This window comes from Pygoscelis adeliae, unplaced genomic scaffold (assembly GCF_000699105.1).
Source record: "Pygoscelis adeliae isolate BGI_AS28 unplaced genomic scaffold, ASM69910v1 Scaffold100, whole genome shotgun sequence".
Classification (NCBI taxonomy): Eukaryota; Metazoa; Chordata; class Aves; order Sphenisciformes; family Spheniscidae; genus Pygoscelis; species Pygoscelis adeliae.
Genome location: NW_008824034.1, coordinates 2,836,171 through 2,847,972, shown reverse-complemented (window position 1 = coordinate 2,847,972; position 11,802 = coordinate 2,836,171). Strand labels below are relative to the sequence as shown.

The 11,802-nt window shown below is 45.3% G+C and overlaps 1 protein-coding gene across 1 annotated transcript in view; it reads right to left on the bottom strand.

Moving 5' to 3' along the window:
- Positions 1–11,802, bottom strand: part of NRK (Nik related kinase) — a 104,107-nt gene that overhangs the window by 61,211 nt on the left and 31,094 nt on the right. The window contains exons 3-5 of the mRNA XM_009331347.1: positions 10,668–10,724; positions 2,357–2,482; positions 1,492–1,602 (exon numbers count right to left, since the gene is read on the bottom strand). Coding sequence (XP_009329622.1) covers positions 1,492–1,602; positions 2,357–2,482; positions 10,668–10,724 — 294 coding nt within the window. The remainder of the gene's footprint in view (positions 1–1,491; positions 1,603–2,356; positions 2,483–10,667; positions 10,725–11,802) is intronic.

Genomic DNA, 11,802 nt, shown 5'->3' with positions numbered 1-11,802 from the left:
GGCTCTGTATGAAAACCAGAGACAGCAGCTGGCTGGTCACAGTGGCTTAAATTCTGCATTCAGCAAGACCGTGTTCAATGGTAAATGGACCACAGAAACTTCAAAATACCATGTCAGGCCTCTTTTTGAACGCAGCAAATATTGTTTTCATTCAGTTAATATTTGCAATATTCTGTCTCCTCCTTCGTTCCAAAATTGTCCGTGGTTAAACTAGCATAGATATAAAGGAACACACTGAAATAATACGTTATAATAAGCCAGGGGATGCTTCACTCAAAATGCTTAACCTCTGTAATATTAATGACTTCAAATAGAGCTTCCACCCAGCTTCTAAATTTTGAAGGAAACATTGTCAATCCATGTGCAACTGGGTCATTCTGTTTTAAAACAAGCACGATTAAATCCAATCTCTTGTTTTACACCAGCATGCTGTTATGGTTTTCAGTTGCATAAGCGTAAACCAAATGTTTTAACATCAATTGCTTTAATAGAGATATCATAGCCACACAAATGAAGAACAACCTGACCAGACCATTACGATTTTTTTTTTTTGCAAAAGAGCTCTCCCCACACTCTCCAGCTATAGTTATTACAATCTGCAGTCTAATGCCAAATCCTTGTAAGATGACCAATGTACTCTACTGAGCACGCTTCTCAACTCCTCTGCTCCAGAAGCCAAGATCTACCCCTATTCAAGCATTACTTTGGCATGCCATTTGAATTCCAGCTCCCAGAATACACATTTATGTTACCATTATTTAGAAAAGAAGTAAAACTCCGTTTCAAGGAAGACAGATCAGTAACTCTGTAATGGGTTTTGAATTTAGAATGACAGATTCCAACTTTTTTTTTTTCCAAGCTAGTTCACTAGATTACACTTGGGAATTGTTTTATCCTCTGTACTCTCCAGGAACAAAACAAAAACCAAAAACAAACAAAAAAGCCCTAAGCCTGCATAGAATGAAATATAGCCCCAAGAATTGTCTTGGGGAATATTGCCCCAGCAGGGCCACCTTTAAGATTTTGGAATGCTGTTTAGTCAACATTGCTTCTAATAGTGCGGAAAAGAGGCCCCTGAGTGTGTGCAGGTAAAGGAATTATGAACAGAAAGATCTTATGCAGCATGAACAGCTGAAGCAATGAACAGTAAGATCTCCTGATGTGGAGGCCAGACTTACTGAAAACAGAAAATTTATTTACTTTTCTAGATGCCCAGGATGTGGACTTTTAGAAGATGGCTATTTGCCATAGGAAACGGGAATTTTCTGTTCTTCATACAGAAAATGGGATTAACTACAATAATATGGGATGTCAAGCAGCCACCGTGCTGGCTCTTTGGGCCCTTCTGAACTCAAGGACCACAGCCCATGAGCCCCATGGATCAAAACCTTTAAACAATAATGCTCATTAGTGACCGATGTTAGCAGCCAAAGGCTTGGAAAGGCCTTTTTGTTGCCAATGAGCAACAAAGCTCTTGTTGGCACGACTCACCCTGAGAACCTCTCTGCAGATGTATGCAATCCAATCTTCCTTGAAACAGTTCCCTTTTGTCTTCTTTACCAGGTCAGTGACAGAGCCCGCACCACAGTACTCCATCACCAACTGCAGGAAGACAAACACAATACACCTTTACCACAGCACTGACAGGGTGCCAGCAGAGACACCATGTGCAAACACCCACTCCACCACAATCAAGGTGTGGCAAACTACACGTGACCTTCCCGGATGCCAAGTGACATAAAATCTCATTTCCTGAATCACGCACGTTGCTGAATAAATAAAAAGCCTCAGTAGTGCTCCTCTCCTATTGCAGGTTCTGGGTACCTTTTTTTTTTCTTAAGAAACTACAAAATCAGAAAAACAAGAGCTAATAGCACTGAAAAACATGGGATTTTTTTCAAAATTTGAAATTTCTCATTTTGCTGCGCAGCTTCAAAAATCTTGCAGCCAAAAAAATTGGAGGATTCATTTTTCTTCTTTGTTTTATTGCCAATTCCTCTGTTCCCTTTTTTATTTTCCAACTGAGTAAAAGGAGAGCAAAGCAACAAGAAGAGAGGAGGGGAAGAGGACAAGCTCTCTTTCACTTTTGTTAAAAAGAAAATAAAATTACAGAAACGTTTAATTTGGGAAAAAAAAAGCTCAAATAACAAATCAGAATGACAGCACAAGTCACAAGTATCACAACATACTTTATGCCCATCCTCAAAGGAAATCAAGACATGTAGGGAGGAACATATGTTATTCTTCAGAACAATGACTTCAGAGTTTCACTGAGACAGAGTCCAAGCCAAGCATACTGGAGCTCTCGAGAAAGGAGCTGTAAATCTGATGAACAGAAATGACACTAAACACTTACCCAGAGCTGATCATCTTGGCCTGCAGGACTTTTCTTTACAAATGCACCATAATATGTAGCAATATTCCGGTGATGGGAGTACTTTTTTAGCATATTTATCTCCAGCTTGATTTCTTCCTCTTCATTCTGTAGCAAAAGAGAGCAGAAGGCTCCTTAGGTGACCAGAGATCACTGAGCTCCACAGCTGCCCAGAGCTGCAGGGCAAACTCTGTCTTTGGGGGCTTTCAACACCCAGCTGGAACCAGCCCTGAGCAACCTGGTTTCATCCCATGGCTGACCCTGCTTTGAGCAGGAGGTTGGACCGAGGCCTCCTGGGGCTCCCTCCAACCTGAGTTATCCTGTGATTATGAGACTACAACTGAAGGACAGGCTCTTAAACCGACGACTGAATCACCCTGATCCATCGGCCTAAAACAATGAATTGCTAGGGTTTGACCTCAAGAATCAAAAATGTCCCAATTTGGGTATAACAATCTCATATTGTATCTCAGGGGGCTTAGACAGGACCTATTACTCCCCCATTTGCGGTTTCTGTATGCAGTAATTTAGTCTTGGAGAAGTTAACCAGATTCAAACAAAAATAAAAATATTCCTAACACTCCATTACTTAAATACTCAGAAAAGCACTTAGTGCACACATCAGCCAATTTGTCTCCCCAGTCCCATGGAGGGTCTTGCTGGGAGGAAATCAAAGCCAAGAAGGAGGCAACTCGCCACAAATCAAACTCTAGAGCCAGCACAGGGCTAGGATCTGCTCCTTCCTTCCAGCTGTGAGGCTACCCCACCTGGACCGTGGAGTTTTTTCCCTGCTCCTAACATCACACCACCAGTTAAGTCTCTGGCACGCTGGGGGCTAGCACACCCCTAGGCATCTCCTTCCAGGCACTAGCTAGCTCTGTTTTCCCACTGTCTTTGTTTCAGTCTGTTCAGGGCAGACATTCTCTTCTGCCCAGTACAGCACCGTGCACAATAAGACAACTAATGGAAACACAAGTTTTAATAATTACATTAGAAGGAAATGCCCTTTCTCAGAGAGAACTGCCTGATCTGAAGAGGTCCTCTCAGAGCTAGCCTGTTTGCTATGTTGCCACCAAGAGAAATGGTGCACAATACCCAGTGAAACACATGTAGATTGTGCTGTCTCATTTGCTTTAATAGGAAATGAGTGGTGCTGCAAGGTTGTATCGGTTAAAAGGAGTATGACAAAGCTGAAAGTTAATTTACCTTGCTGCAAAACATCCAAGTCAGCACTTACTAGCTGAAGGGAAAAAAAAGAGGCAGCAAGAACAGCTCGGCCCACAGGACATTTTTCTGCACTTTTCCACTATTTTCCAGTAGCTTTGCCATCGAAGCATTCCTTTAACCATCACAATAGACTGCTTACAAAACCAGCTGCGTTGTCCTTTCTACCTGTAGCAAAACATTAAAGCCTGACAGGCTGAAGCCAAATTCCCTCAAGCATATGCACATGATGTGTCTTATTAAACCCGACCACGCAAAAATCATTCCCAACAGAACAGAACAGACCAATAAGTTTTCCCCAGTAACATCAATCCACAGGAGACACATTACCAGACCAAAGCCTAATTGTCTTAAGCTTTAGGAAATGGGAAACGTAAAATAACTCCACTTGAAGCAAAATGAGCTATTTCAGGTTTCAGAACAGCCTCTTTGTTGAGTACAGGCTCTCAAGCTGCACACATTACACTAGATATTTCATTTATCTTTTGTTTGCAATTCAGGAGAAAGGAGGACCCTTAATCCTCAGCTTGATACAGGCCTGGATGCTGCGTGACTTAATTAGCGAGGGTAAGGAGGAGCGTGGTGCAGCATCTGGAGTCTCCAAGAGAAATCAGAGCTGACTCCCAGACAGCATGCAGGAAATCCTCCGTGAGCAAGGTCCTACTTCTCTCTGCTCTGTAGCCAGGGCACAATCAAAGGGAGCTGAAAGCTTGTGCTGATGCTTTCTGGGAGGGGAAACAAGGCTCTACTCCCTTTGGGACTCCCAAACAGTGCATGTGAAAGGGTGGAAACAGGCAGGTGAAGAGAAGGAGGCAGAGAATAAGGAGATGGGAACCACCATCCGGACCTAACCACAAGAGTCCTGTCACTGATACGAGTTTCTGGTAACGGACCTGTAGGGAAGAAGGGCAGAAAGCAGGACAAAGAGGGAGGATGCCTTTCCTCTCCCTGCTGTCCCTCCTGCATCCTGCCCACTTCTTCTGCTAGGGCAACCAAACATGTGGAGGGGCAACATTAATCTTTGATAAAGGCCTTCCCCAAATTACTTCAGATCTCTTCAGATCTTAAGGTTTTGGGGTTTTTTAACTCTGCCCATCGGCATGAACTTTGCACTGGTGGAGCCCGACTGAAAAGCTTCCCTGCTATGCCCTCAGCACCAGCCTGCAACTTTCACAAAGTTCCCCTCGGGGAGCTGGCAAGATCTCAACCACTTCCTCAGAGCTGTTGCCTCTTTTTCAGCTTTTCTTCCTTTGCCCAATTAATTTACTGGATGTTGGAACTGTGCTGGCACAGCTCTTATCCAAGTACTTTCTATCCCTCTGCAATCTCACCTCCATGTTTTTAAAACAAAGATAACCACGTGCCTGTTTGTGAACACAGCTGGAATATCAGGTAGGCTCTTCCACACCCACCGGCAAGAGCAAAGAGTAGCTGCACATGTGTAATGCTCCTTTCCCACTACCAGCAAGATGATCCAATTCCTGCTTTATCTCATGTCCTTATCTATTTACCCAGAAGGCTGGAACCCGCTCCTTCCCTGCACCTGCCTCTTCTTCCCTTGCCCATCCTTGCCTGTAGAGGCAGTTACCCGTGCTCGCACACTGCTGTACACTGCTCAGGTACAGGATGAGTGCCTTGGGAAGACACTGCTTAGATTGGACAGTGGGCTTCCCTGCTGAGTCCCACCACTGCTGAGCAGAAACCCTCTGAGCCAAACTCTTGCATCCTCCAGAGAGAGATGTGACTTCAAATATCAGTCAGACTGTAAGGTAAAGGGCTATACAGGACAGCAGGTGGGCATTTCACAGTCAAAAAGTACTCTGCCTTCCCAGTGCTTCAGTGAGTTTTGGAAAAATTACTCTATTTCACATGGAGAAACCAAGGCAAGAAGGGTAAATGTGACTGATTCTGTCCCATGGGCCATGTCTGAGGCCCAGCCAGGAACTGAACCTGGACTTGCTAAGTCTCAGTGCTACATACATCCTTCAAGCAGGGTGACTGGGGACAAAAGCACCCTCAACTTTTCAGTGCATGCACATGCTCAGGATTTCCACTTTCCACCACCCCTCTTGTCAGTGTTACTGTCAGCCACATCTCCCAGGTGTCTAGAAACCTGCTCATAAATCACGCTGCTTAAGAAAAGGAAACAAGCTCTCAGATGTGCAGGTGCAAAAAGCTGTTTGCTTTCACAAACCAATGCGTTTCTGGGCACAGATGGCTGCATGCACAAAGATGACAGGTTCATGATCAAAGGCTATTTTTGAAGATGCGGGCCTATCTGCGATGACATTAGGAAGCAAAGAACTAGAAAGCACACGCCTCTAACCTCAAAAGGAAACAAGATCATCAGCTGATAAATACTCCACCAAGAGACCCCTTAGTACTGGGGCAGTTCTAACGACAAGTTCCTCATTTAAATGTTATTTTGCTATCTGGAAAGACTGAAAGCAAGGACAGACAGAGAATGACCTGCTGCAGAAGAGCTCTTTGATAACCTGCACCAATAGCTGAAGAGACGAGCAGCAAGAATCCAGTCTCTTTGCAAGCGCTCTGCTTGCTTGGCACCGCCAGATAACAGGAAGCAGAGCCTGCACAGAGAGGCACATGAGCGCACGTTGCCATCAGCTCCCCTTCAACCAGTTCAAAGGGCTCCCCCCGCTCCCCCTGTAACATGACACGGCAGCACTTCCTGACAGATGTCCAGAGGATCCCGCAATGACCACAGCATCCTGCTGCCGCTCTTAAGAAACCGTCCCGGGGCTGCAGCTCATGACAGCGAAGGGCAGATTTGCTCAGCTCTTGATGTGCCCCAGATCTTAGAGCTGAACAATCACAGCTGGAGCTGGTCAGGGAATTTCTGATGAAATGATTTCTTGCCGGAAAAAAAACGTAGATTGGTGAAACAGAATCTTTTGGCAGAAGTGTACTGGTTATGATGAAACATTAGCTGAAAGACTTCTTAGGTTGGATTTTCTAGTGACGAAAACATGATGCTGAGGGAGAGAAACCCACCGCAGAATATCCAAATAGCAAGGAAGTAGCTCAGACCCCTCGGATACGAGATATCCTTGTTCAATCCTATCCTCTCCCAAGTCAGACAACACTGACCTATTACTGAGCAGGTTAGTGACCAAACTACCACCAACCTACACTGGTATGGGGCTCTGTCAAACTCAGCCACTGGAATTGCCCCACTTTGAATGAGAGAGATCTACTGGAGGCTTGAACCAGGGAGTCCTCTAAGCAGGTACACAAATCACAAGGCCAATGCAGGCATTCAGCTCTTCTCCACTTCTTTTGGAGACAGGTGAAGGGAAAAAGACTGCATTTGTCTTGATTTTATTTTTTTAATCTTCCTGTTTTCTACCACATGAAATTTCACTCCCTAAGAAAACTGTTCCCTGTGCAGCACTAATCGGATCACATAACCACCCAAAGATGAAAATGGCCACAGAGGCTAGGACCCTCCTGTCCTAGCAGGTTTACTATGACACCTTTCATTTCTCACAAGCCAAACTCCATGTGAGATGTTGCTCTCAGGTGCAATTTATAGGCAGGACATTGGAAACGAGGATTTCAATATTTTAAAGGCTTTATTTAATGCCTCAAGCTAGCTTTTCAAGACCAAAGGATCAGAAAATAACTTAGACCTGAGCAGACTAACAATGCAAGAGAAATACTGAATGCTTGACAGGCTCTGAATTTATGACACTGAAATTCTGGAGATTGAAAGGATATCTACATTACAGTTAGGACCCACTACTACTGTGAGATGCTTCAGTAACCAAATGCTATGAAGCAAAGAAAAGCTATTGCTGTTTTACAGGAGAACTGAGCTTCAGAGATGCCCTGGACACATACAGCATCCGCCTCAGCCGTACCCATGCTCCTAGCTACTGCAATTGCAGAGCAGAAAAGCATTGGCTTCAACCACCCCATCTAGTCTGCACTACAAGAGACCAGCAGCACAGTCTCTGGCCAGATGGATCAGCTCAGGGGGCCAGCAGTAACCCCATTTCTTGCAGCCACGTGGCTCACACTGAGCGCTCTGGGAATTTGCACCAAGGTGTCTGAAGGGCTCGGGACCGCAGCTGCCAACCCCACCCTGCCGCTGCACACAGCCGTCCACAGCCCACTGTGCTGAAAGCCATCCGGGTTTACCGTAACACACCGAGCTGTGAGATGTGGTGGCTGAGGAGAGGACAACCCCAGGGCAGAGCAGACAGCTGCAGGAGGAACCAACAGCTACTGGCAGCAACCGCCTGAATCACTCCTGCACTGGTCTCCCAACATCTCGCAGAGGCACCGCCAAGGGCCTGGAGGAAACCAGTGATAAAGTGGAGGACTGCATCCAGGTCTGCCAGCCTGTGCCCTAGCAGCGGCAGCACAGCCAACCCCGCATTAAGAAAGTGGAAATAACAGCAGAAAGCCTTGCACTCACTCTGCACTAAGGTCAGAAAGCAGAAACACTCAAGTACAGCTGAACTGGATTTGTTCAGGGTTTAGTTGGGGAAGAGCACCAAGGAAAACCCCTCCAGATGGCTGCACCAACACACTCACCACTGAACTGTCAAACCGTCACAACTGCTTTTGCATTAAGTGACTCATCATGAAAACAGCGTGATCTGTTATCATCGCCCCTCAAGCAATGGGCCAGATTCCCCAGTATGATGCTGGCTCTCTAGCCTGCACGGAAGCAGCAAATCAGATCTAAACAGCTGGTTTTTGTTCCCAGAATCAAGCAAGTCTATCAATGTGAATTCCTGAAGCTGGACCACAAGGTTGTCCTCCATTTAAATTTTGTTTCCAAGCAAGCAGGCATTACTGGATGCTACAGTTTGTTGCTTACATACAAAAGAGACCGTGTTATGTATAGCAAAGGGAACGAAATCTTTCCAAGGTTCCCTACCTGCAGTTTTTGCTTCAATTGTTTCGTCAATGAAGGGACTGTCACTGGTGTTAACATGACGGCCCACAAGTGACATCTTTGGCCACCCTCACGCACCGTTGACTGACCCAGCAAAGCATGAAAGCAGTCCATACAGAAGCTCTGGATCACTTCTGAGTCCCTGCCAGGATCTGTCCCATCAGCTCCTCTGCCAAAGCACAGAAGTGCTCGGATCTCAGGAATCTGCCTGCGACCCAAACCCTACACCCTCTCCCTTCCAAAATCCAGCAGCCTCGTGTTTGGTGACTGCCATTTTTTAAAGCCAAAGCACCTGATGATATATGTACCTATAGAGCTAAAAGCAAAAATCCCACCAATCTAATGTAGCACTCATTTAAAAAATGCACCCTCCTCTGTGCACAGAGAAGAGCAAAACTGGCAATTGAACTATGCATGCATATTTTACAAGGTAGCCGCCACAGCCAAACCAGCCCTTAGATGGGCTTTGTAAAAGCACTACAGTAGCATCTAAGTTCAAAAAACTATGTGCAATTCAGGCCACTTGCTGCTCAGGGCTGGATTCCTATACCATCAGCAGAGAGAACTGTCCTGGACCTGCTCTACGTGACAAGGCCCATGCAGACACCAGCTTGTTCTGCTGTCTTCCAAGACAATCAAAAGACACGAAAATGCAGGCAAGGCTTGCTTGTGCTTGCCCAAAACACCACGTGTAGATGTACCACTGGCAGACTTGGCCCTGTTCTTTATTTCAGGCGATAACCCTTCCACAATAACGCAAGAGGACTCTAACTTTATCTTGGAGTTTTGTACTCCACATCTACACTGCCAGAGTGACAGAATGGGGAGCTCCTCTTCAGTGAGAGTAGGTGCATCCTACCAAACCACAGACTTCCAGTAAACTCGAGAAGAGGAAGCAGGGAGTCTCCCCAACTTTTCTGGGACTCAGGCTAATATGGTCTCAAGAAGGCAAGCTGCTTCGCTACTGGCTGCGCTCTTAAAAGGAGAAACAAAAATCAATACTTAGCAACTTTTTTGACACCCTGTTCCAGCACTGACACCACTTTATAAATGTGAGCAGGGACAGTGCCAATTAAACTGTCTCCTCCTCTCATCTGTCAAATAGCAATAAAAAAGTACTACATTTGCATTTCTAACATGTTCTTCCTTGCTAGCTGTCAGGGTAGCTACTCTGAGGAATGGCTGGCATGCGAGGGGAGAAGATGTGATGAAACGCAGCAGGGGCAGCGCAGAGCTGCAGGAAATCTTTTACTTGCTATCTCTGGAAACAGAAAATCAACTAGAAATAAGCAGGAAGAGAGTTCTCCTCTTTGTTATTATAGACCATCAAAATATATGGCAATGCATTCCCTTATTGCTTTGTCACCATGGGTCAGGTACAATTGAAAAATCTGGTTGTATTAACACCCCTCAGTACTTTAGAAAACACAAACCAGCGCTCAGCAACCATATTTTATACTACTGTGTGCTGGTTTTGGCTGGGACAGAGTTAATTTTCTTCACAGTAGCTAGTATGGGGCTGTGTTTTGGATTTGTGCTGGAAACAGTGCTGATAACACAGGGATGTTTTCGTTGTTGCTGAGCAGTGCTGACACAGAGTCAAGGCCTTTTCTGCCTCTCACCCCACCCCACCAGCGAGCAGGCTGGGGGTGCACAAGAAGGTGGGAGGGGACACAGCCGGGACAGCTGACCCCAACTGACCCAAGGGACATTTCACACCATATGACGTCATGCTCAGCAGTATAAAGCTGGGGACGTTCAGAGTGATGGCATTTGTCTTCCCAAGTCACCGTTACGTGTGATAGAGCCCTGCTTTCCTGGGGATGGCTGAACACCTGCCTGCCCATAGGAAGTAGTGAATGAGTGCCTTGTTTTGCTTTGCTTGCACGTGCGGCTTTTGCTTTACCTATTAAACTGTCTTTATCTCAACCCACAAGTTCTCTCACATTTACCCTTCCGATTCTCTCCCCCATCCCACTCCGTGGGAGTGAGCAAGTGACTGGGTGGGGCTGAGTTGCCGCCTGGGGTTAAACCACAACACACTGGATCGTCTTTTATAAGCTATCCACCTTCTCATGATCTGATTATTTATTTTTCCTTGCACCTCGATAACAACTGTTTTATTTTTGGTTTTGCACTCACCTCAGTAACATTCATCACTTTGATTGCTGCTAGCTGCCCAGTCTTAACATGGCGACCCTGTTAAAATAACAAAAGACTGTAAGTAAAACATTTATGCAAACTATGTAGAGAGTAACAAATTAGACATATAACAACTGAGCTGGAGTACTTGCTTTCAATCATGTATGAACAACCTTTCAGTGACACAAAAGTACCGAGGTGGAGTTTGGTGATGTGTTATCAGACCCACACCCTTACCATTCTCTAAAGTTAACTGAGTTACCTTTGCAGGGTTGAATTTCCCACTTTACCACAAAGCAAGCAGCAATGCTGGGGGACCTCTGCTGTCAGAGCACAACACGGCATGAGTTTATGGGTCTCCATCCAACTCCTGTTCAACAGGTGTTGCGCCCCTCAAGCCTCCTCTTCTAGGAAATATCAGCACAGGCCCGGGGTGACCTAACCAGAACAACCTTCTTGTCCTGCAATCCAGGGCTGACGCGTGCTGGGGAAGCGAGGCGCTGGGTAGCCGGCACTGTCCCCACCTCCCCACCCCACATGTTCTGGCTCACCTCAGGGTAAAGAGAAAACTCTGGGTTTCAGTACATCAATCAGGCATCCTGTATGTGGCTGCCAAGAAACTAAAGCTGTATGTACTTTCTTGCCTTTGTTTTTTTTAAAAAAGGCTTTTTACTGTGAAATGCTTAGTTTTTAAAATTCTTACTGCAGATGAGTTAACTATATGTCAGCTACCTCCCAAAAAGCATGCAGAGGCTTTGTATTTAAAATGTAATCTTTTAAAATGTAAATTTGCAATTTACACCTGCAAAATTAAAAGCTAGGCTGATGTAATTTTAAAACCCAGGTCCTATCTGCACAGGGCTTTGACTGCGTGTGTGCCTACATACGTACACAGACTTCACTGCTGAAACGCCCACACCCCACGATCATTATTAAGCAACAGATAACTGGTAATTTTAGACTAGGAAAGCAGCTAGTTTTTGAAAACAAAGCTAGGAAAAGGGAGGTAATAGGGAATAAAGCTACTAAAAGAGCAAACTTGATACTGAGACTGACAAAATGTGGTTCACAAGAATGTATATTAGAAATGCAACCAGGAATCTTGCTGTAAATTGCAGTTTCTTGGCTTGGTTAG